This window comes from Pleurodeles waltl, chromosome 3_1 (genome assembly GCF_031143425.1).
Source record: "Pleurodeles waltl isolate 20211129_DDA chromosome 3_1, aPleWal1.hap1.20221129, whole genome shotgun sequence".
Classification (NCBI taxonomy): Eukaryota; Metazoa; Chordata; class Amphibia; order Caudata; family Salamandridae; genus Pleurodeles; species Pleurodeles waltl.
Window position 1 is genome coordinate 1,000,429,824 of NC_090440.1, and position 26,752 is coordinate 1,000,456,575.

The 26,752-nt window shown below is 43.3% G+C and overlaps 1 protein-coding gene across 3 annotated transcripts in view; it reads left to right on the forward strand.

The window, feature by feature from the left end:
- Positions 1–26,752, forward strand: part of MARCHF7 (membrane associated ring-CH-type finger 7) — a 255,444-nt gene that overhangs the window by 25,095 nt on the left and 203,597 nt on the right. For all 3 annotated transcript variants that reach the window (XR_011201473.1, XM_069224202.1, XM_069224201.1), the window contains 2 exons: positions 10,955–11,122; positions 19,883–20,029. Coding sequence is in view for 2 of the 3 variants with exons in the window: in XM_069224202.1 (XP_069080303.1) it covers positions 10,964–11,122; positions 19,883–20,029 (306 nt within the window). In the remaining variant the exon portion in view is untranslated. The remainder of the gene's footprint in view (positions 1–10,954; positions 11,123–19,882; positions 20,030–26,752) is intronic.

Here is a 26,752-nt window from a genome sequence, read left to right on the forward strand (position 1 = left end):
ATGTTTGACAGATTCTCAGACCATATACTCTTTATGGCTACCCAGCACTTACAATGTCTAAGGTGTTGCTTAGACACTAAGGGCATAGTGCTCATGCACATATGCCCTCACCTTTGGTATAGTGCACCCTGCCTTAGTGCTGTAAGGCCTGCCAGAGGGGTGACTTACCTATGTCACATGCAGTGTGAGGTTGGCATGGGACTCTGAGGGGAGTGCCATGCCGACTTAGTTATTTTCTTCACCACCAGCACACACAAGCTGTGAGGCAGTGTGCTTGTGCTGAGTTAGGGGTCCCTCAGGGTGGCATAATACATACTGCAGCCCTTAGAGACCTTTCCTGGCATCAGGACCCTTGCGTACCAGGGGTACCCTTTTACAAAGGACTTATCTGAGTGACAGGGCTGTGCCAATTGTGGTAATAAAGGTACAGTTTAGGGAAAGAACACAGGTGTTGGGGCCTGGTTAGCAGGGTCCCAGCATACTTTCAATCATAACTGGCATCAACAAAAGGCAAAAAGTCAGGGGGTAACCATGCCAAGGAGGCATTTCCTTACAGATGGCATGACTGTTGCTTGGTTGTGAGGAGCAGGTTAGCGGCCCTAGTGGCGTGGCTACCTGAGGGCAGCACACCCATGGTGAAAATTGTTTGAGAGCAAGTTTCCCCTCTCTGGCCCTGTTTCCAAGCTGTTTACAGGAATAAAGGGCATCCTGCTAAGGGGTGTTGGGCCAGGCGGCCCATCGAAGGCGGCTTCCCATTTGAAGCACGTCTCTGTACAGAGGAGCTGACATCTCGCTTCTGCAGCACTCTTTGTTCCTAAGCCTGGGAGTTAGAAAGGGTGTGTGCAAGTGGCTGGATGAGCAGAGTGGCGACTTCCTTAAAGTTACCCACCTTTAATAGTGACTTTAATTTCCATCTGGGCATCGGGGTGCATTTAATGCCATGATTAATTTGGTACCTGGTTAGTCACAGTCAGAAGTTAGCTGAGTTCGGATGCCACTCAGTTACTCTGTATTAGCCAGTTGGGGTACCAACTTTACCCACAGAAATACGACAATTTGGAAGTGTTGCTACTAAGACATCTTAAAACCTACGCCCTACTTAACAGAATAACACTCCCTGCCGTAAGACTTTATAGGCCTTCCTTATTGGAGACGCGCATATAATGTTAAGGGATAGTGTGACTTTGCCACTGGTTTAAATGGCAAACTTGAACTGGTAGTGAAAACCTGGTCCTTCCAGTCTGCAGTGGCTAGGAGCCATTTTGTATCTTGTCACACAAGGGGTGGCACAAACGGTGCTGCAGTCCTGAGTGGGCATTCTCTTATATGCCCTTGGTACCATATACTAGGGACTTCTAACCAAGCCATGCCTTGCTTATTGGGTGTATCCAATTTAACTTGCAATATGTATGGAGTCAAAACACTGGCACGGAAGTCTGGTTAGCAGGCCTTGGTGCACTTGGAGTAAAAAAACCAGCAGCATCAGTCCAGAAATGTGAGGGTGACCTTTCAAAAGGAGGCATTTCTGTACAACCAGGCAGTCAAATTAACTCAGACACCCATAACAGATATATTATGCAGGTATGGACCAGAAGCACAATGTTGCATGTAGGAAGTAAAAATACTTGCCATCCACACAGCAGAACAAACATGTTGGTCCCAAATTATTATTGACCTTTCCCTCCCCTATATGTAAACTGTAACAGTCTCTCATACACTATCTGCATGTTACCCCAAAGTGTGTGTGTGTTTATTTCAGTTAATTTAGCCAATAACTCATCCCAGTAATCTGATTTTTCTGAGATTTTCTTTTTTAATTTCATCCATGTGCAATAAAATAGTTTCAGGTGCTGTCCATTTTCGTTGTTGCAACAGTCAACCTTAATTGGAGGGGCAGCTGTGACTTTCCATTTCATATCAGTCCTACTCTTGGCCAATAGAAGTGTAAGGTACCAGCATTCAGGATTAAATATATTAACATGCTTATTTGCATCCAGTATTCAACAGTAATGGGGCATTTCCAAAATATATGTGAGTACCCAGTCCCTTAACTTGAACATTTCTGGCACATAAATGTTATAGCCTGGTATATCTTATGAAATGTAGCAGGGGCTATATACTCTCTATGAAGGATAACACATTTATAATAAGCTTTCCATTAGGTATTATGTGGATAAGCTTTGAATGTAGTCAACTCTGCCATTTGCAAACCCGCCCCGCTCACTCTTCTGTTTCTCTAATTTGAGAATTGGGACCGCTGGCAATGTTCAGCAGGACCCTGTACAACCAAGTGACGAGATGTCTGACCTGATTGTTTGTATATAGTTCAAGACGAATGGCTCAGTAGTCAGTCAGTCAGTCAAAGAACTTTATTCGGCAATTGCCATAAAAATATAAAATTAAGATCAGATTTCCGAAAGAACAAGCAGACAGGGAAAAAAAAGTAAAACACATCTTACATATGTTAGCAAAAAAACATGGCAGAATAATTTTATCCAAGTTCCTCTTTCACAGATATTCCAATGTTCTTATCAAATCGTTTACTAGTTTTGTGCAATAAAATACTAAAACTGTTTAAATAACCAAAAGTATGATAAAAACCTTTCTTCCTCTGGAATAAAACTATCCTAAACTACATATAAGGTATACAATTTTGAACTTATAAATAGGATTTAAAAGTCAGCATGAAATGAGATTACTAAGTTACAGGGTATTTATACCGGTTCCTAATAGCAATAGATGATCTAATAAAATTTAAAACCTGAAAACAAATTTTGTCACTTAGTAATTTCTGAAAATATATCAAAGCTTCCTTATAGTGGATTGGTCTTATTGTGCGTAAAATAGGTATGGAAGTATTTCTAGGGGAGGCATAAAGGGAGCATAAGAGAAAGAAATTAGAAGTGCTTTGCTTTGAGCTGGCATCGCAAGGGCAGGGTGGTAGATCTTTTTGCCAAAAACACTGCTTCGGAAAGGCCACCTTAAAATGAGTCAAATTTAGCCTAAAAAAAGGTAAAAGAGAATATATTTTTGGGCATGAAAACCAAGTCAAATAAGGTTCAATGTGTAAGGCCGTAGCAATCTGGGTATAAGAATCTAAAGATTTCAAGTTAAAACAGCTATGAAGTCTTATGTGCAAAGTATGCTCAGAGTGACGTGCTTTCAACAGGGGCCTTGTAGTTAGCATTTGCGGTTCTTCATACATATACCTAAGCTTATCAAAAGATGATCGCAAGTATGAAAGCCAGGGGATCCTGTTTGAGTTTCGCAACTGTGTGCATTCAGTAATACATTCCTGCACAAGACTTGCTGCTGGGGTCGTCCAACATTTAATCCACAGCAAAAGGGGGGCAATAGAGACTGTGTCCTCTAAAAAGCATTGGCCCACCTCCTCGTGGATAATGATGTTTGCTATACACTTAGGTACCATCAATATTCTGCACATAAGTTTATTCTCAGTGCGTTGGAGAGTGGGTATTTTAATGTAACCCCAGACTCCGGCCCCATATAGGGCTGCTGAGACACACTTGGAGTTATATAGCGTCATAATCTGAGAAGACGGTCTATGGCCCAGTTTACGGGTAAAACGAGAGATCGTTTCCGTATTCCTTGACATTTGCTGAGTCTTAAATTTAAGGTGAGTATTCCAAAGCATGGAAGAGCTTATATGCATACCTAGATAATAGAAATCCCTCACCTTATTAATGATATTGCCCCCCCCCCCATAGTAAATGTTTTAGATTTTGTAATTCGGGGGCCACATGTCATAACAAATGTCTTAGAATAATTAACTTTTAAATCTAAATCCAACATAAAGTCCAAAAAAAGATCCAACAGGCCTTGTAAACCTTTTGCAGTGTGTGCAATAAGTACAGCACCATCTGCATATAGTAAAACTGGGAGCAATCTCTGACCCATCTTTGGCACATCCTTCCCATTTTTTAATCAAAAAATCATAAAGCCCATTAATATATATCAAAGAAAGAAAGGGGGCCAAACTATATCCCTGTGGCACTCCCCTAAAAGAGGAAATGGGGACGGTTCTCTGTCCAGATGGGCCAAACTGAACTGACACCTTTAAATCCAAATGAAGGCGCTTTATGAGATCCAGTAGAGTCGCATTGCATCCCAGAGTTTCCATGATTTGCCACAACTTCTCCCTGTTTACCAAGTCAAAGGCACTGGATAAATCAATAAAAGCCATATGAATTTGGCTCCCTTTTGGCAATTACATATTTGTTAAGAATGAGATGCAAGTTTAATACTTGCTCAACTGTACCCAAACCGGGTCGAAAACCAAATTGAAATGGCTCAGTATCTGTAATACTCTAAATTGTTTTAAATGTTATGAGCAATTTGGGTTTGCATGGGGACCAAGAAATTGCTCCCCCTGCAAACCAAATTGTTCATAAAAGTGAAATTAGAGAAGCTCACGCTTCAACAGATCACCTACTGTAAACATACCTACTTCATGCCAGTGGATGAGGTGGTTACTGTTGAAATTATTCTTGCCATTGAGGGCAATTTCGACTTCCTTCTGTGTCTTGGTTTTAACTTCTGACTAGCAGAGGAACTCTCAATCTGCAGATCGAACCAACAGGTGCAATGTTATCATACAGCGTATAAAATTTGCTATCCTGTATCACCTCCTGGAGATATCCAGTTTCTGCTGTGGTACGTGCGGCTAGCCATTGCAACAACAAATGAAGCCAGGATGCCAGATAATATAATTCATAATCTAGTGTTTTCACACCACCTCCATCTGCAGGAATTTTAATTTGGCCTTAGCAACACATCTCTTGGCTTGTACCCTTTTCAGCTCTCCAAAGGCTGTTTAGTTCTCTAACAGTCAGGCCTAAAAAAATAATTAAAATGTTACAAGACCTGCAGGTGGGGTAATCTGAAAAATCTACTTGACCTAACTGTAAGTTATTTGACCTGTTAACATGTCTCACATTGTGTGACCCTAGGCAAATATTTTATTTTACAGAGTTGCCTTTTTCTTCTTTCTCACATGAGTGGCACTTCAAATATGAGTTCAGCATTTCCGCTGCATTAAAAACTCTTGTTTTGATTAAATAGACTTGCTCCATGTGTAATAAGAATCTAGCCCGCTTATAAAGTACACACGATGCATGGCTTGTCTTAGTTTATTAATAGCATTGCCACCACGGCAGTAGTGTTTCTCAGTTTGTTTAAACACTCACTTAAAAAAAATAATATATATATTTATTTCACTAAAGCATGATGTGGTAGCACACTGTCATTTACAGACAGTACATTTCCAATAACTGTGTAGAAACCTTCCCGCTAACTGGCAGCTTTACTTTAAAACTATATAGTGTTTAAACAATAACCTTGGAAAAGTGGGTTTCAAAAACCATTTAGTTGCACATCACCAAGTGAAGTGTTCTGATAGATAGATATATATATATATATATATATATCTATCTATCTATTTTTTTTTTAATCCTATTGAAATATTGTTCATCATGCAAGTACAACAACAATGGGCTTTCACAACTACTAATATATATTTGTACAGTAGACTTATTTAAATGTTGTGTATTTCATTTGACACTTTCTACAGCAGGTCAGGCAGTTCACCAAACATAACAACCAAAACTTTTTCCTGTAATGTCAGATTTGTTTAAAGCAATATCCCCTCCGCTGCTAGGCCTTTTCCCCCTCCTGTGACAAGCCGTTTTTTGGCTATTTGGGGTAGTTCGCACTTAGGCCCTCATAACATTTTGTTCACATAAGCTACCCACGCCAAATTTGCATCCTTTTTTCCCCAACATCCTAGGTATTCTAGAGGTACCCAGACTTTGTGGGTTCCCCTGAAGGAGACCAAGAAATTAGCCAAAATACAGTGAAAATTTTGTTTTTGTTTAAAAAAAAAAAAAAAAAAAGAAATGGGGGAAAAAGGGCTGCAGAAGGCAGCTCGTGGTTTTTTCCCCCTGAAAATGGCATCAACAAAGGGTTTGCGGTGGCAAGATCACCATCTTCCCGGCTTTCAGGAACAGGCAGACTTGAATTGGAAAACCCAATTTCAATACAATTTTGACATTTTACTGGGATATACCCCATTTTTACTATTTTTTGTGCTTTCATCCTCCTTCCAGTTAGTGACCAAAAAGGGTGGGAAACCAATGCTGGATCCCAGAAAGCTAAACATTTCTGAAAAGTAGACAACATTCTAAATTCAGCAAGGGGTCATTTGTGTACATCCTACAAGTGTTTCCTACAGAAAATAACTGCTGAAATAAAAATATATTGAAATTGAGGTGAAAAAAAACAGCCATTTTCACGGGGGGAGATCGGGGGTGAAGGGGAAGGGCTTCCCTCTCCATCCCTGCCTTGGTGGGGTGGGGTGGGGGGGGGGGGAACCCCACAGAGGGAGCGCTAGCGCTCCCTCTGGGCTCTGTGCCCAGGACGTAATGCTTACGTCTTGGGCACACGAGCACTTTGCCTCCGGACGTAACCATTACGTCCTGGGCACAGAAGGGGATATACCATTAAATCTGCTGGATTCTTCTGACTGCGGGGATATATAGGGCTTGTAGGTTCATAAAGAACCCCAGGTACCCAGAGCCAATAAATGAGCTGCACCTTGCAATGGTTTTTCATTCTATCCCGGGTATACAGCAATTTATTTGGTGAAATATAAAGAGTGAACATTTTTTATCAAGAAAACCTCTGTATTTCCAAAACGGGCAACAGGGTAAGGTGTTGAGAAGCAGTGGTTATTTGCACATCTCTGAATTCTGTGGTCGCCATACTAGCATGTGAATTACATGACATTTCTCAAATAGATGTCTTTTTTTACAAACTGTCTTACATTTGGAAGGAAAAAAATGTAGAGAAACACAAGGGGCAATAACACTTGTTTTGCTGTTCTGTGTTCCCCAAAGTCTCCTGATAAAAGTGGTACCTCGCTTACGCGGTTAGACCTAAACGCAACATGGACACAACACAATTCCCCAGAGAAGACTGGCGTGTTTTTTGGTAAGTGTCTAGCTGTGGATTTTGGCCTCTCGCTCAGATGGCACCTAGGAAAACCTACCAAACCTGTGCAGTTTAGCAAATTAGACACCTATAGGAATCCAACATGGGGCTCTCACAAGGTTCCGTTACCCAGAATCCTTTGCAACCCTCAAATTGACAAAACGAAAAAACACACCACACTTTTTCCTCACATTTTGGTTTCAGAAACTTCTGGAATCTGAGAGGAGCCACAAATTTCCTTCCACCCAGCGTTCCCACCAAGTCTCCCAATAAAAATGGTACCTCACTTGTATGGGTAGGCCTAGCACCTGTGACAGGAAATGCCCCAAAACCTAACATAATGTGGACACAGCAAAACTATCAAATACTATACTACCCGTTTTTGAAGGGGTGGGGACCTGCGTTTTCGGTCCTGGGCTCAGCAGCCATATAGGGAAACCTACTAAACCCAAACATTTCTGAAAACTAGACACCCGAGGGGATCCAGGGTGGTGTGACTTGCGTGGCTCCCTCAACGTTTTCTTACCCGAAATTCTCAGCAAATCTCAAACTTAGCTTAAAAAAATACAAAATAAAATTTTAAAAAAGAAAATCGGTTTCCCACATCTCTGTGTAGGATCACTGGGGCAAATTCCCTACCACCCAATGTTCCCCTCAGTCTCCCGGTAAAAATGATAACTCACTTGTGTAGGCGGACCAAGTGCCTGTGACAGGGAAGAGCCAAAACATGTCGAAATTGAGGGGGAACCAAAGTGGGTCCAAAAGGGCAGTGTGGAAAAAAACATTTTTAGGCCGATAAGTGCAGCAGATTTTTTAAATCGGTATAGATGAGACACTGCTGGGTGGTAGCAATTTTGGGGATACCTGCAGATTCCGGAAGGTTCCATCACAAAAATGTAGGAAAAATGTGCGATTTCCATCAAAGATGGAGGTTTGCCTGGCACTGTGGGTAAGAAAATGGTGCAGGGTGCATGTGAAGCACACCACCCTGGACTCGTCCAGATGTTTAGTTTTCAGATGTGACTAGGTCTTGTGTATTTTTCTACACGGCAGTGTCCCGAAGTCCAAAAAGTGCAGCCCTCACCATTCCAAGTGGGACGGTTTTGAGAGTTAGCCAAGCTCTCATGGCCCAAATATAAAACCAAAACCCAAAATAATCAAATATCCTTTTGCTTTCCATGGAATAAGAGGTTTTAGTGTGTGGGGGGACAGCTGAAAGACTGTTACCCCCTTCAGTTGGGGTGGGGGCATAACCAGGCCCATACTGGTTGGTAGCCACCACCCTACTATTTTTATTTTTATGTTTTAATTCCCTGGCATCTAGTAGACTTTCTAAAAAGGTGTGTATTGGGGGTAACTGCCCCATTTGCCCACTGGTGGGTAGAACAACATTGGCCCCATTTATTTGGGGTGGGGAGGCATACCCCCACCCTCTTATTTTGAGAGAAAAAAAAAACACACACACATCACAACATCCCCCACCCCACCGGAGCAGATCGGCCTAATTACAATAGGCCTATCCACCCCCAAGGGGGGCAGAAATGGCCTACAACAAATTCACCTCCCCCCCCCCCCCCCCCTTGCCAAAGGGGTCGCTCCCCTCATGTGAAACTGAAAAAAGCAAATCCCTGGTGTCTAGTGGTTTTAAATAGGCCTATCTGCCCCCAAGGGGGGCAGAAATGGCCTAAATACAATTTGTCAACCCCCCTTCCACACATGTAAACAAAATGATATCCTTAGTGTCTCGGGGTTTCTGGCCTCTCCCCCGGGTGCAGGGCAGAAAAGGCCTTAAAATATTTTGCCCCCGCCCTGGAGAGTGGCACTTGCCCAAGGGCCCGCTCCCCTTATGTTTAAATAAAAAAACAAAACTCCCCGGTGTCTAATGGTTTCTTCCCCCCCTTGGGGGCAAACTGGCCTAATTATAATAGGCCTATCTGCCCCCAAGGGGGGGGGGAGAGACAGAAATTGCCTGTAAATAAATTGCCCCCCTTGGGGAGCAGCCCTTGCCCACTCCTCATTCAGTAATAAAATTAAAAATAAAATTTCCCTGGTGTCTAGATGCAATCGGGCAGCAGAAATGCTGAGAGAGACAAAGGAAAGGTCTTTACTTTCCTTTGATGCCTCTTTCGGCCACTCCACATGAACGGAGGAGAAATGCTTTTTCAAGGGGGAGAGAGGGGTATAGGGGTGGAAGCTATTCCCCTTCCATCCCTGCCCAGGGGAGGGGGGGTGAGGCCCCCAGGGAGCCACACAAAGCACAGATCCTCCTCTATGAGAAATTATGTTGGGTCACACTACAAAATTTACCTTTGTGTTCAAACTGAACTGTTCTGTAAAAAGACAATTTTCCACCTACAACAGTCCTCATCACAAGCTGCGACACTACAGTGCACCAAAGACTTGGTCTTGAGAGCTGCATACAGCTATTTAAAATGTGAGAAAGGCTAGTCTTGAGCAACCTGTGTACCACCGTATATTGCTCCCTGGAAAGAGTGGAGAATAGACAGGTAAGTCCGTTTCTTAGCAAGATTGTAAAAGCTGCTTTGCTCTTCAGAAGATCAAAAGGTTAAAACATATTCCAACTTGCCACTACAAATCTCTATTTTCCAGTTGGTGGCTTTAGGCACCTAAAAAAGAAAAATGTGTTTTCCACAAGCTTACTGTTGGAAGGACAGTCTGCTTCATGTATTTGGACAGCTGTGCTGCCATGCTCTTGTTCGTTTAACAGCCCCGTGTGTTTCCCATTGTTCCCAATACTACATGCGAAATCTATGGCACCGTTACAACAGGCCTTATGACTGGTAGATGTAATATCCTATTTAATAATAGCATACATTGTCTTTATATGCAGATGACTTGCTCATCTTTAGGGATGCGAGGGGGGGGGCTGGAGTCAGTTTTTGAGAGTCCAAAAAAGGGAGGTACTGGCAGAGCTAAAAGTAAAATTGCCCAACTCCTGTTTGTACCCTACTAAAGAGAACACCCACCCGCATCCAGTCATTCAAAGACATTTACATAATTTGGGAGCAGCAAACATTTACATATTTGGGAATCAGTATTTCATAAGAGTAAGGACTGTTAAGGAAGCAATTCTGAGGCTTGAACTGCCTGACCCCAAGTTATTACCTGGAAGAAGTCACTGTTGGCCCCATTAGCCTGTGTGACCATTGCGAAAGTGGTGATGCGCCAATACTACTCTACCATTTTGTAAATGTACCGTTGCCTCAGTTATGGTCAGGCCTTGGAAAATCTACTCAACCACTTGCTATGGAGAGTACTATTTAATCAAGTACAGCTACTGTTAGGACCTTCTCGCCCCTTCTGGCGAGTTGACAAAGAACTGGTGTTCTGTTCAGTCAGAAGGTGAAGGTGCAATAATGAAGCCTTTAAATCTTGTTCTTGTCACATTTGCCGGGTAATCAGAGAGATCAAAGGTCAGTTTGTCTATTTTCCTTCTGAATGGTACCTCTAAAATACTCAGGATGATGGGGGGCGGAGGGGGGAAGTATGCAAATTTGGCATCTAACTTATGTGGACCAAGTTATGGGGACCAAAGCGCGAACTGCCCCAAGTAGCCAAAAAAAGGCCTGGCACTTGAGAGGGAAAAGGCCTGACAGCGAAGGGGTTAAATGAAGTGCTTCTAGATGTCTAGTTCATGAGCCACACAATTAAAAAAATATATATATTTCTGTGCACTCTATGAAGTAATGCATTATAAAATATTTGAATCATTTAAGATTTTCAGCTTGGCTTAGACTTTACAGTCCATTTTACTTAGTCCATCATGTGTCCTCCTGAACCCTTGTACCCCACGGCACTGAACATTACTGTTTCTTTTCTGGTTACTTATAAAGTAGGCAATGTCTGCATTATTAATGGTTTTACTGAAGATCTTTGTAAAGACTTGTATTAATTAAGCTTAATGTTGATTTTTCTTTGTTCACAGAAAGCTAAGATGAAGTCCAGCCCTGCAAGGATCCCACGCAGGAGATCTGTCCAGCCTTCCAGCTCTTTGCCTTTAAATGGTAGCTCCTTGTATGGAAGTGCAGTAACTAGTTTGAGTGAAGCATATCCTATGGGAGACGATTCAGCAAAGCTGGAATCTGAATTTCAGGTAGCCTCATTTACAAAATGAATGTCAGTCTCTTTAATTTACATTTAGCCTGCAGATAACTAGTTTGTTTACAGTTGGTTGACATTTTTAAAAAGGTGGCCGTTAGCAGGTTTTTGAACTTATTTATTGAAATGTTGTGAAGTGGGGAAGGTAGCAGGCTGGCAGGAGTCCAAAGTAGACGTGAAAAATAAAGGCTGTTCAATACTACATAAACTTAGTTAATATGCTCACATGAAACATTTGCATATGTACTAGAAACAGTAACATGCACTCCATCTTTCTGTAAAATACATGCTCAGGGAAATGCATGCAATGTGTCTTTGGGACAAATGAAGGCTGTGGGCCTTGGCATAGTGTTCTAGATTAATCCCAGAAGTTATACATTTGCCTGCACAATTAAGGCTGGGTTACTGAACTAACCCATGTCTGTTGTCCATAACGATGTGACCGATTAGGAAAGTGGTTTTGACAGGGAACGGTTGCTTGTAGAGGCTGGTAACGGTGGAAGTTCTATAGTTGCAGCACCTGTACCTTTTGAGAAGAGTCCAGGTGGCTGATGCCCAATGAAGTGCACTATGTAGGGATAGAGCAACGCATAATCTTTATTCTGAAGGGGCAGTGATGAAGGGCGAGTGGGATAGAGTAGCTAGTGCTTAAGACTCTTACTTAATTTGCCAAACTGATCTGCACATATGCTCATTGAAACATCATTCAAAACCATGCATTTCTTTACCATGCAGACATTACAACATTCTAACCTTTACAGTGCGTTGTAATATTTGTATGGCTTTAGCACACAATTGGTGCATGTTAAACAAAGTGGTATTGAATGAGATGTACAAAGGAAAAAGAAAACAAAGGTTAAAATGGAGTTGTACATGAGACGTATGGTTACAAGTTATTACTTTACATAAAAAAATGTATAAAAATTAACTGGAAAAAAAATAAAGGTTGAAGTAGAGTTATATGTCTCGGGATCATCTCCTTTTTCTCAGCCCCTAGTTGAACTACCCTGAAACTTCCTAGGGAGGAGCACAGGTGGCACAACTCTTGGGTTATTTATCTTTTTTTTTTTTTTTTTTTAGTGGGAAAGGTTTGTGAATTTCTGACCATCAAAGTTGTTAGCTAGATAAAAATCGTTCCTACCTGGAAACTCTGACCTAACTAGAACTGTGCAATGACAACCATACTAGGGCAAAAAAAGTACGTTCTGCGAAATCGTAGATAACCTCACTTCATCATCTGAAATTATATCTTGAATTTCAGTATTTTTGTTTTAAAACTGTACGTTCTGACAGTTTCACCTAACCATTATGTCCTTTTTAAACTTTATTTTCTTTGTTGTGAATTTCTAAGGATTTTTGTTTTTCAATGTAAACTAACATTCGTACAATTTCGAATTATGTCACTTGAACTTTTTTTTTTTTTTTTTAATGTAAAGTAAAATTTTGATCAACATGCACAGCGTGCTGGTGGATGCACCACCCAATCCCTTTCTGGCACGCAACCCTCTTCTGGGCATGGCCTTTGGCCTTGTACTGCATGAGATTGAGCACTGGGCCTACCCACAGGCCAGACCCTCTGCCTAATTGCTCTGTCATCATTGAAACAACATCATTGATGACATAACCCAAAAAACCTCTTTAAAACTGAAACCATTCCACTACCTTTAAATTCACTTCGAATGCTAGATTTGAGCGCGGCATTTGATACAGTCAATCATGATCTACTTATTCAAAGAACTGAAAAATGTGGGATCAAAGGAATGGCGCTCAAATGGTTGAGCTCTGTTTTACAAAACAGAACCTTCCAAGTCCTTGATCGCTCTTTCCTTTCAGCACAGTTCAAATCTTTATGTGGAGTTCCTCAGGGCTCATCTCTGAGTGCCACTCTTTTTAACATTTATATGCCCCCCCCCCCCCCCCAGCAGAGGTCACAGAACCTTTTGGAGTATCTCTGGTGTCTTATGCGGACGATACGCAGCTGGTGGTCTCCTTTTCCTCCAATAAGGAGGTTAACAACTCGGCCTTGCCTGCCTGTATCCAAGCGATTGCTTCGTGGGTGACAGATGGCAGGCTGCAACTCAATGAAGAAAAGACAGAAATCATGTTTTTGGGAAAACTGGCCAACCCTGCTAAGAACACAGGGCCAGCAATACATTTAGATTACTTACCCCCTCCTAAAGCTCAGATTAAAGCCTTGGGAGTTTGGTTGGATTCCAAACTCACCATGGAATATCGGGCTAAGAGAACGTCAGCCACCTGTTTTGGGATACTCAAGTTACTTAGGAATGTCATTGGCCTGCTTCCGCCATTGGCCAGAAGACTTGCAGTACAAGCCCTGATCTTATCCAGGTTAGATTACGGAAACAACCTTTTCCTGGGGATCTCCAGGTTATGTGGTTAACAAACTACAGGTGGTACAAAATGCTGCAACTCGGCTGCTCTTTAATCTGCCTAGGACCACATCAGCTAAGAAAGCTCTGATTGAATTGCATTGGCTTCCAGTAGCAAAAAGGATAAAGTTTAAGGCACTCTGTTTTTTTCACAGAGCTCTATATAAAAGGACCCCTTACCATCTAAAATCATTAATTTCATTCTACACACCTACAAGAATTTTGAGATCGGCCTCTAAAGCCCTTGTAGTGGTTCAGCCAGCCTAGAAACGAGCAAGAAATTAATAAAAGTTGTGCACAGTTTAAGCGTCTGGAATTTGCCCATCAGCAACCCCTTCCCCCTCCCCCACCCAAAAAACCTCCTTCCCTGCCCCGCCGGGCTGCATCCTAGGAGGGGATCAAATTAAGTCCTCAGCTATGCCTGGGGCAACCCCTAAGTGATGGTTCCTCAGGCTCACAATCGTTGAGCCCACGAGCTTTGAGGTAGACCCCCTGTAGACTGCCTACTGGGATGCAGTGAGATCCTACCAGACCTCTGAGGCTGAAGTCTGTACTGCCTTTGACTATTCTTTAGCTGGCTAGTTGACCAGTTCTCCCTTGTTCTATGGGAACAGTGGTGGTGCCTTGGATGCTAAGGTCAACTATTTTTCAGAAGGTTCCAGATGCACAGTTTCTTTGTAGAGTTCCAACCAGTCTCACGCTGCCGAGGGGTCAATGGAAAAATTACTCGTCTTCCACTTGTACTCGCAGGTGGGACAGGAACAACAAAGAATAAAATGGACCTAGATCACAAAGCACCTTCACCAGGCCAACAAAGCCCTGAGGTTGAACCTAGAGGGTAAAGTCTAGGTAAAAGCAGACCCTAGCATTCTCCACCTTGAAGGGGCTGTTGCTGCGTGCCTGTTGGAGCATATAGTCCCTGTTGGGGAAATTAAGTAGGTGAGCGATCACTGGATGGGGAGGATAGGGCTGGTTTGGACACTCCAGCTCGGACTATGCATTCATTCCAACGCATAGAACATCAACAGGCCCTCCAGGGCCACAAACTCCTGAAACCAGTTCTCCAGGAAATTAAGCATGGTGTAGCCCTCTACTCTCTCCGGTAGGCCACCGACTCTAATATTACGGAGAACCCTCACCTCTTGATCATCAAGCTTGGCTGCTAATCGAAGACTGTGGGTCTCCAAGTCAGTAAGGCGGTGCGCCATACTCTGTCTGGGGTGTTTCATTTTGGACCAAGACTTCCAGGGCAGACCCCTGCTCTGTCATTTTCTGAGTCCTCGGTGAGACCCTGCTCGGCCACTATATAGTAAATCTTACTCTACAACCGCTCTCTGTTGCATCTGTCGCAGCCTACAGTTTATCAAACTTGTTGAGCAGCATCTCCGCCCATAGCACTCTACTTGAGTCCCATCTTGAAGGTGATAATCGAGGAGTCCTTGGCTTTCTGGGTGCAACCATGTGGTGCAGTAAAGAAAGGGAAACCAAGACGTGCCAAAGCCTAATGCCAAGAGATCACAAAAGCAGGCCCAAAAGTCACCGCACAGCCAGCTTTACCTGTGAAGGAAGAAGAGCGGGCCCATCGGGCAGCAGGAATCCGATACCTCGCCTGAGTCCAGGGAGTAGCACCATATGAGGCATACAATAGGGTCACCAACCACCTCAGGGCTGATCCCTGCATCAAAAGGTGGGAGCGAGGGTCTCAATATGACCAATAGTTTTCAGAGGCTAACACAGAGAATTGGACTGGAGGTGGCGATCAGCCTGGTATTGACATATTGCATGAGGATTGATCCATATGTGTGCAGGTAGTGCCCACACTAAAGTTGGCTTAGCAAATAACCATCAGTAGCTATCAGCCATGACTCTGCCAACCATCCAACAAGATATGGAGGAGCAGTCGGTAAGAGAAGGCTGTCTCCAGGCACAGCTCACCAAACCACTCTGGGGTACTTCCCAGGGGTCCCAGAAGTCCTCTGCTAAGGAGGAGCAACTGATTGGGGAGGGGTGTAGGGTGCCCCTCAAAGCCTCATTTGCCGCGCTTCCCCATATTGCCAAGCAGCTGAAAGTCAAACACCTTGTGCCCTAGGAGAACAGAAGATTGTCTGGTGGTATCCGTAGCCAACTAGGATAGCCGCCCCTTGCATCCAGTGTTAAAGCCTGCATTGGTTGTGGATACCTTGGCAAACCATTGGGCTGCTGCAGTATGCCCTGTTCTTCCTGCTGGGAGTGCACTGTGAGCCCCACCTCAAGGTGGCTCCTCTCTTCCAGTCAGCATGGGAAAACCTCCACTTCATAGGGCCTCGTAGTCAGCTACTCACCTGATGCGGGCTCTTGAACAGCGAGCACCATAGCCTCTGCCCCTTGATCAGGGAGCCGCCCTCTTCCCACTGCTGGGAAACTGCCTGAGTCTGGCGCGCACACACCATCACCCGTGGCCACTTCCAGGGCGTCGCCAATCTAAGAGCCCTGAAGTCCAACACCAATGTGGAGCAGGTAGTTTGGGGATCACCAGCCAGTGGAGAGCTTGCTCTAAGAGCTGTTCACTGCATGGCAGTTAGCTCCACCTCATACCCCCCTCCCATCATGGTTATAATTAAGCATAACGTAGTGGAGTGGGTTGGAGTTTTGTGGATTACGCATGATGTGTTAGTGCACTGACATTCTAGACAGCTAATTTTCAGTTAAATTTACCTTAATATTTGCACAGACTTACAGATTTACTGATAGACAAAGCACGTGTGGAAGTCTGCATCACCTAGTGTGTTGATTTTGTTTTGATCTCATTAAAATCGCTTTTTCACCATGCTTCAGAATTACAAAATGTTTCATTTGTGCTCTCATAATTATAATATATTCTAAAATATTTGTACAGTTCATCTACTGGCATTTAAATTGTGCAAAAAAAATAAATAAATCTACATTCTTTCCCAGCAAGATTGTCACGTTAGTCCGATCAATTTGCAGAGAAAGAAAAGTAAACTTCTATCTCTCAGAACATTTGACCTGTTCCTTTGCAGAGCAAATGTGACAAAATGATAAAATTTAAAGGCCTGTCTTAGAGTTCATTTGCTTCTGAACTACAGCACTCCACACCCTCATTCCTCTTTCCAGCTCCCGTGGCATGGGCATGACATTTAGAAAAAAGGATGCTATTAGTAAAGAGCTCTGGGCACTAACCCAGCTCATAACCTGAACATTGCTCCTTACAGGCATGAAAGATTAGTGACACTGATAAGTAGATCAGTTGGTCATAAAGATAGGAGGCTGGGAACTTGCTCCATGGAGTCTCTCACAAAAAAAAGTTCCCAGAAAGTGAGCACTCTTGGAGTTATGAAAGGAACCAGTGGCAGAGATAGGCAACACATTTTTCATCTTTTGTTTACTATCAGGCACAGATCCTTAAGGGTATTAGCTCACTATGACATTTGGTCCTTGTTAAAATGTATACAGCCAGTTAATCATTAAAGGAGACTTCAGTGACTTTATGCTTGTTTTCAATTTAACACCTGGGTCACAATCGATTTTTACCACCAACACTTATGCAGCATTATTGACTTTACTAGTTGGGAGCCTAGTTACTTGGAGTGCAATCTTGGTTTCAAGTTTGAGAAGGGCTCCTTTTTAAATGGCCTTCATACTAGTGTGGTACTTAAAAATGATTTAGGGTCTGAGTTGGGATCCATAGTCCAATCATATGCATTCCATGCCAGTCCCATTTAGCTCCCATACATTTGAGGGATGTGTGTGTTAAGGTTAAAGGCTAGAGCACTTCCAGGGATCCCAGAGCTGATCTGACCTAAGCCCATTTACTCGGTCACCTGGCCTTGCTTTTGGAGAGTAACCTGACCTGCTGTTCTTGCTGGTTAGTGAACCCTTCCTCTTGAAGTCGAGATGCAGCAGACATGCTTTTTTCCACAATCTTGGTGTGTCTTATCCTTTAGGTGTAATCTGCTGCCAGCAGGTCTCATCTTTGGCAAATTTCATCTTTGGGCAGAGGCCCTGTCTGTCCAAACTAAATACAAATTACTTGTTTGATAAGGCCATTATTTCCCCTACTTTATTTGGCTCTGGCTTAACTCCAGTGACCCCCATTAGTATGAACTTGGGTTAAAATCCAAATGGGCCTCCATTCAGGGTGAAGTGGATTTACCAGGCTTTTCCAAATCCAGGCCGGTCTTTAAAATAAGGTGTAATCTATCCCCTGCCAAGATTTTTCTACAAGTACAAATTCAGGGTAGATAACAGTAACTTTGGTAGAGTAGTGTCTTGCCTGGCCAGGAGTACGACATAAAAGACCTGTGTTCCTCTTCCTACGATTAGTTGTCACCGCTGTTTACCAAGGGTGTATATGCATAGTGAGCACCCATAACATGTAGAGCCCAGGCTAAAGTATGCATGCACACTAAGACTCTCCTCTAGTGGATGTAAGGCCAGTGAATGCACCGGTGGGGGGTGGAGGGGTGGCGGGGAGGGGTTAGACAGTATAAGGCAGGTAGATTCAAAGTCAAACACTGCACATTGGTGGAGGGCTATCTTCTGATTTATGTCCTGTTTTTAGGTTGTCTAGACCGCGCATGGAGTATAGGACTCTGCTCCCGCCTGCTGCTTACTATAGGTTAAATGCAGTGTCGCTCTTGTTTTGCTGCCTCCTAACTGGTTTGGCAGCTGATGTGTCACTTCCTGTACTTGGTTGAGGAGTACCGGCTAAGTACACTTTAGTTATGCCTGGAATGTTTTTTTTTTCCTGTTGCTTTGATGGACTATTTTTTCTTTGTTTCATGGCTCTTGTGTTTCAGTAAGCACTCGTGTTCACATGCAGTTTGTTTTCTGCGTTTGCCCTCCACTTGGTCCTTAACTTTACATAATCAGTAATTATAAGAAGTTGTCGTGCATGTGTTTTGTAAATTTTTTGTTTGTTTTTTGGCTTTATATAGCATGAAATTGACCCAGAAATGAATCCTCAACATCAGCTCTCCCCGCACAGCAGGAGAGCCGATACTACAATATTCACTGCACTTGGGGAAACTCGCCCCATAATGATTTGCAGGCATTCCTTTTACAACACACTTTTGCCCATAACCCAGCCTGTGGGGTCCTAGGGCAATGGGACCACCACCAAAAACATTGAGTGTTGTGCTCTTTCTGTCCAGGCCATCTTGTGGGTCATGCTAGATTAGAGGGGGCCCAAAAATCATAACCTCTTCCACCATTCAATGCATATTTAAACTCTCTTATAGCTGGAACTTTTGTTTTTACAGCTGAGAGGAGTTTGTGTTATAAGGGCCTTGTTTGTAATAGTATTCTGACAGCCTTGCTCGGCCTGCATATGTGTAATGCACTATGCTGTCCAAGGTCTGAAGGGTGATAATTGCCCCAAGGCACTACAAACTCAACATGCTCCACAGGGATATCTAGTCACAACCAGTGGTATTGCACTTTCTGCTAAGGCACAAACAGTTAATTTCTGGGTAATGTTTAGTGTACAGCATGGCTAAATACTTCAACCACTTCACTGAGGTACTTCTCCATCCCTTTCTGGGTTTGGGGGACGTTCTGAGCTTCTGACATCGGAAGACATAGCAGTGTTCTGTGACTCTGTACTCTGAGTGCTTTTGGCTCTGCAGGGACATCTAGTTGTACTACACCTTCTGCTGTTGACTCTACACGGACATCTAGTAATGACCTGCGGCACTGCACCCTTGTACCACTGACTCCACGGTTAAATGATAGTTAAAAGGCCTGCTAGGCCTGAAAATTGTAACACACTTTGCCCTCAAGGGGCTGCTTATATGGTTTCACTGCAATGTTCCTTATCTTTATTTATGTGGTTATGTCCTCTACGGGGCTGAATATACGGTTGCATGACCATTTTTCTTCCAAATGCTATTTTTACTGTGGTGCTTTGTAGGGGTTGTTCAGACCATTACAGTCTAATGCCGAGTGTATGAAGGAATGCAGAGTTTATTTCTGATAAAGGTTTAATGGGCTGCATGGCTAAATATTTAGAAGGTCCCAAATGCGAGGTTGTCATTATCATTTACAAGTCCAGCAACTCCAACTTTCACTAATGCGAAACATATTGCATTACAATTGCTTAATGCATTTTCAAAGAGTACTTGATAATACTGCTCCCTGGGGATTTGATGGCATAAAATTTCAAAATTGCTAAACAACTTATCTTAGTGATAGACCAAGTTTGGCAAATATGGGTGCACCAGTGTTTCCAAGTATTCATTCACTAATATTGACTCACTCAGTGAATGACATGCTAGCAATGATTATATAATCCCATATGATTTATTAACATTCATACACTTCTATCTAACTTGTAGATAATTTTTTAAACTAATGTCTTATTTTAGAGTTCCACTTCTCTGGGTGCGCCTCATAGAGACTGGGTGCGTGATGAAATGGACACTTCTGATTCGCCCTGGAAGCGTGCTACACTTCCTGAGCCATCGGGATCCCTTCAAAATCCATGGTCTGGAAACCTGATTGGAACTAGAATGGTAAGGTATTTTCTCTGGCTTTATAGGTGTTAGTCCTATTGCTTTGCATGACTTAGAACACAGTTTTAAATTATAAAGATTTGCTAGCTTTGCATCTTTCAAGTATTCACATGCTTTAATTCTTTTCTATAGTCAGGCTGTGTCACAGTACCATGGGTGCATTTCAATGGCACTGTCTATTTATTTTTAATGGCACATTTTCATTATGTCAAATGACCTCAGTTCAGCCAATGAAGAGACTACCCATGGCATTTACTGGTAATCTTTATTATCCTGAGTCCTTAATTTCCTTGTCAGTCATTACATGTGAGTTGGATATCACCTCATGATAGGCACAAAAGACAGGAAATAGATAAGCTATGAGACCTACTCACACTAAGGGGTGGCATAAAGCATAGCATGCCAATAAACCTTCTATAACATAGAAGATCAGTTCTAGGAAGACAGGGTGGCAGAAATGACTGACGCGCATGTTAAGGTTTAAGGATGAAGATCACTGATGAGTAACTTGGGTGTTATCCGTACTTCCGATCTCTAGGTATGTCTGAATACCAATGCTTTGCTGGCTGTAAATTTTATAATGAACATCATTATTGTGCTGACACTAAAACCCTTTAAAACACTAAGTCCATGTGCTACAACTGTGTGTCCTGATCATTTTGGTAACTTATTTTCCAGAGTCAGGCCGCTTTGGCTTGCGCAGACCTGCAGTTCTTGAGGAGTTACTCTTCTACAAGGTGCGAGTTCCAGGGACTTTCCAGCACGATGAGAATCCTTTTTCTCAATGCTGTCTGGCCTCTTCCCACTTCACATTAACTTGCTTCTTACTTCCACTGGTCACCGCTAAGAACAACTTATTGTCAGCACTGATCTAGGTGGCAAGGAGGCCTAGTCTTGCCAAACAGCTCCTTGATCCTGCGCCACACAAGCAAGGGTGCTCAGAGTTGCTCCTGATCCTTCTGCCAGAGCTGGCGCTATAGCTTTCCAGTCCTGGCTGCCTAGTCAAGGGGCTGCATTGCTCCAATCCTGAAGGTTTGTGCCTTGCACCAGTGGCTGCTTCCTCTAGCAGCTGCACTCTTTACTCTCTCCTTCTGTCTCTGGTTATGAGAGTGAGATTGGTTCCACTTCATTCCTCCTTACTGTCCACCTGTACTGCCACTAGAGTGTATATTCAACATGGCAGCCTTTCTTGGCCCAGTTGGCTCCTATTAGAAAGTCCACATTGACCATCATTAGTTCTTCAAAGATTACCTTGGGAATATCCCCCATATTTGAATATTCCTCCCAGTTGGCACTGACGATGAGTGTTAATGACTAGGTAAGAGTTGAGCACTCTGACACATGTAATCCATTCCCCTTCTAGCCAGGCCTCTCTCCGCCCCTTGACTTGCACTTGGTCTGACTTACCTGGTCTTATTGTCAGCCATTTTGACTCTCGATCTCACTCACATTCACTATTTATCATGCTTTCTCACTTATTGCTCTCACTTATTCTCGCCTAGTTACAGTCGCTATCTTATTACAGTGCCTTATGTTCCATTTTTATTGATATAATTCTGTAGTATACCCTATTAGACTATATTAACCTCTAGTGTAACCAGAAATGAGCAGAAAACAAGATGTGCAGCCCGGAAGCTCAAAAGGGCAAGGCACCGTGTTTTCTTTGCACTGCTTGTGCCACATTTTAAGGTCAGAGGTCCCAAAGGCAGTGACAGTGGTCTGAAGGGGCAAACGGTGGGTCACATCTGCTCTCCTTGCATCCCTTCCATAATATCCATGAACCTAGAAGCAGTTGCAAGGAGCTGACCTGCAAATATCTGAGTAACCTTTTGCATACCACACAGCTGTTGCAGACATGCATTTTTATAGTATGTGCTTTCGTCACTTTTCCATGATAAAAGGTTGTTCATGTTGAAAATACCAAAGCAAGCGATCTTGTGGTTTGAGGTAAAAAAAACACAATTTTTTTTTAACCTCATTTGAGTGTTAACATTTTCAGAATTCTGACCAGTAAAATGGAGTAGTTTGTCTCTTAACATCATTCACACTAAGGCCTCTGATTAGCAGGTGGGACCTTGGAGTTTTTCAAACAGTACCAGGGAACTTCAGCCCGTCATCATGCACCTTAACTGTGGGTTAGTGGTTTGTTACTTTTAGGCTCTAGTGTTGGAAATGGTGCTGGAATGTATTGATGCAGATAATGACCAACTATCTAAACTCACTAGTGACTTACCAAGTTGTGAAACGTGACATTAGAACAGTGGTGAAGGGGCTAGAGTTGTCACTACATTTATTTTAAAATAAACAACTATAAATGGGAGTAGAACATTGCTCAATGATTGGGAGTCACCCCAAACCATTTGGCAACATCTTCCTTGTTCATCTTTACAGATTTTTTTATTTATTTATTTTTTATACCCCATTGCGTTCTTCCTTCCCTTTCTGTACATTCACTAAGTTCAGTAAGAACTTCAGAACAATTCAATTCTCTTTGTTGAACAAGAGAACAAACCTAGTGCATATAATCAGTATATATAATATAGGAAAGTCTACCTCCTAGTGGCTATTCAAAATGGCAGCACATGCAGTTTGTTCAAGTTCTTCCCCTACAGGCTAAGTCCATATTTTATTCTTCAAGACAGACCGATCACAGCACACACCCAGAGGGTATGGGTCTACGTTCCTTCTTCTCAGATCTGATGGAAGTCGGTTCCCTTAACCAAACCCATAGCAAAAAGCTTTCATCTATTGAAATAGTATGCATATACAGTTTTCAACTTCATCAGCCCCTGGCTGGGCCGTATAACAATTTCCCTGGGAGTTGGGAGAGCAATGACTCGTTTGCAACCTCCTTGGTGGATAGAAAAAGCGTTCGCCCATCTTCCCCTTCAGTCCCCCAACGTGACATGTGAAATATGCATAAGTCATGTATGCTTGATCGCTTATTTTCAATTTCCTTCATCAGAATCAAAACTTCTGGTGGGTATGTTCCTCTGTGGTGTACCAGCCGGTTAAAACCTGGCATGCTATGCCCAACCCAAAGATCCCTGTAATATATAGATTTTTATTTCGAACCTCAATTCGTTAGTCTTCATATCACTTCCTTTTCAGATTCCCAAGTTTAGACATATCTCTCTCATGCCTACTCCCATGGCCGAAAGGACCTACTTTCTCCCACCAGTGAGGTGGGGTGGGGCTGAGAAGACTGGGGCAAAATGGGGTTATGAAGGTCAGGAAGTGAGTTGTTTCTCTTATATTTAATCTACCTTCCTACGTGTTTAGTGGCTGACACCCACGATTTGTTCAGCACTAGAAGAACTTGACCATTTATTAATCATTTTACCACAATGAAGGCAATGCAGATATGGTTTAGTTCCCATAGTCACATTGGCATAACAATTCATTTTAAACTGGGAAACTCCTAAATAGGGTCAAAGGCAGTGTGTGCTAGTGTACAGGCTTAAACCATCAACTAGTGATTGGATAGATGCCGGCCAGGAAGACCATCAGTCATCCCCCAGTAGCCCCCCCAACCCCCCCCACCCACAAAAAAAAAAAAGAAATCCCCAGGTGCTTAAATCTGTCATCAACATATTTATTACCATTCTGTTCTTTATAATGTGCATGTGCAGAACATGTTCCAACCCATTGTCACTTTGAATCAGCAAAATAGAACACTAAACAGAGTACATATCTAGTCGTCATTATCTTTTTTTTTTTGGGTGGGTATCTGGTATTTTGGGATCAGGTTTTGCATGCACCCAGTGAAATCTACCAACCCCAGACAGTTCTAAAAATGGGATATCTGGGGGCAAAGGACTAGAGGTGCCATTCATGATAGCTAAAGTTCTTACTCTGAATACTGTACAAAATGTCAAATATAGGTTAAGATTTTGAGATGGAAAGTTCATATATTTGTAGGGGGGAAGCAAAAGTCCCACCAACTAAAAAAGCCTCACATTAAGGTGGCACATTGTAACTGATAGGTACAGGCTAAAACGAGGCAGTGTGAAATCCGTATGGTCTCCACTTGCTCATAATTTAGGCTATTGCTGCCCTATGAAATCTGCACACCCTTTTTTTCATTTTTTTTAAATTTTTTTTAAGTTTGTTCATTTGAGAAATGCAACAAAATATTAAGCACATTTGTTTAGGGTGCAATAAAATATTAATATAGCGGGTGCACCAATACATAGCCCTAAGTGTGTTTGGGGGGGAGAAATTATTGTACTCTTGCATGGAAAGACAAGTTATATTTGAACAGTAGCCTTTTCATTTCATGACTGCAATTGTTTTTGGAGATTCTCACATTGCTACAGTGGAAAATCACAAGGGGCAGCAGCGATCGCAGTTTTGTCCAGATCTTCTGGTAGAGACCAACTCCTGCCTCGCCCTTGCCTCCCATCACGTCTCATCCACTACATGTGGGCAGTGAGTGAGCAGACAGGAAAAGCACTTAAAGTATACAGTGAACCTCTTAGAATTAGAATCTTGCCAGACTGTATTTGACCCTTTGCCTTGGACAAATCACTAATCGCAATTGAACTTTCTGTAGAATCCCAGTTTGAGAAGGCTGCTGTGTGGTGGTTGCCAACAGGAGAGTGCCTCGCAGTGGGCATGTTCATGAGGGCTGGAAAGGCCCTGGCAATACTAAAAACATGTAATGCTTATACCCTTTCATCTGTGGGTGAAACTTCTCCTCTTGCTGGCAGGGCTCCTAAATCTGTCAACATTGCTCTACATCTACTGAGGATCACTTCAGAAGCTGTTTTTAAATGAAGGTTGAGGCGAGAATCCTGATTTCCCCTTCACACCCATTGTAAAAAACGAATACAATTTGTTATGGTACTTAGTCTCCCCACCCAACCTTTATCTCAATCATTTTATTTTTTTAAACCACTTTCTTATTGCCATCTTGCACTGCTCTTTGGCCCATTGTGTTCAATGCATTTTGTTGCACACAGTTTGAGTGTTGGAGGTTTATGCTTGTCAGTACCATGTGTTTAAAAAAGCTAAGAGTCCCACTGGACATTCAGTTTCTTGATTTGTCGTCATTTCTGTAGTATCAACATGCCTTTTTCCCTTAGTTGAATAAATGCAGTGGCTTCCCAGTGGACTTGTGCACAGAAACCTAAGTATGATCGATACTTGCTCTGCCTTTTTACATCTTATTTCTGTTAAACTGTTAATAAGGAAATTGACAGAAGGTCCAGATTTTTGGAACCAAGAACCAAGAAAGTTCGATGGCATCTGTCGCTGTAGATACGCATGTTTTGCAATAGCTCGCCATCTGGTGTTGGGCCGGAGTGTTACAAGTTGTTTTTCTTCGAAGAAGTCTTTCGAGTCACGGGACCGAGTGACTCCTCCTTTTGTCTCCATTGCGCATGGGCGTCGACTCCATCTTCGATTGTTTTTTTTTCCGCCATCGGGTTCGGACGTGTTCCTGTCGCTCCGAGTTTCGGAACGGAAAGATAGCTAATTTCGGAAGATTTTTGTCAGTATTGTTGCGTTCGGGATCGGCGTAGTTAGATTCAACACCGCATCGAAGAGCTCCGGTGCCCTTCGGGGTAGTTTTTCGATCCCCCGTCGGGGCCTGGTCGGCCCGACCGCGTGCTGAAGAACGCCGATGGAACGGACCCCATTCCGTTTCTGCCCCAAATGCCACAATAAATACCCCTATACAGACCAACACTTGGTCTGTAACCTGTGCCTGTCACCTGAGCACAGTGAAGACACCTGCGAGGCCTGTCGTGCGTTCCGGTCCCGAAAAACACTCCGAGACCGTCGAGCCAGAAGACTTCAGATGGCGTCCGCGCCGACAGCCCACCGAGAGTTCGAGGAACAAGAAGAGGAAGGTACCTTCTCGATCCAAGAATCGGACTCCGAAGGATTCGACGATACACAAACCGTGAGTAAGACGTCGAAAACCACACAGAGGAAGATTTACAAGGCCCAGGGGACGCCACTGCCATCAGGCCATGGCTCCACCCATAAATTCGGTGACCGACCATCGGCACCGAAAAAGGCCCAAACAGTGCCGAGATCGTCCGACTCCGGTCGAGACACCGGCACGCAGCCTTCTCGGGACCGAGAAAGTGCTGGAGACAAGCCTCGACACCGAGATGCCGGTGTGGACACGGCTCGACGCCGAGACAGCGGCACCGAAGAAGATCGACGCCGAGAGGTTTCGGCCCCGAAAAAGAAAAAAGTCACCTCTGAGCCGAAAAAACACGCAGACAGGGTTTCGGTGCCGAAACAAACTGCAAGCGACCCAGCTTCAGGCTCTTATACAGAAGAGCACTCGCTAACCTCCCAAATGCAAAAGCATAGGTTTGAGGAAGAGCTACAATCAACTGATGTGGACCATACGCAAAAGCGTATTTTCATACAGCAGGGGACAGGAAAAATAAGCACCCTTCCCCCCATTAGAAGAAAGAGAAGGTTGGAGTTCCAAACTGAACAGACACCACAACCAAAAGTGGTGAAAAGAGTTACCCCACCACCCTCTCCTCCGCCCGTGATTAACGTTTCACCAGCACAAACTCCATCACACTCCCCAGCTCACACCACCATAAGCCAGGGTGACCAAGATCAAGACGCATGGGACCTATACGACGCCCCAGTGTCAGATAACAGTCCGGAGGCATACCCTACGAAGCCATCTCCACCAGAGGACAGCACCGCGTATTCTCAAGTGGTGGCTAGAGCAGCACAATTTCACAA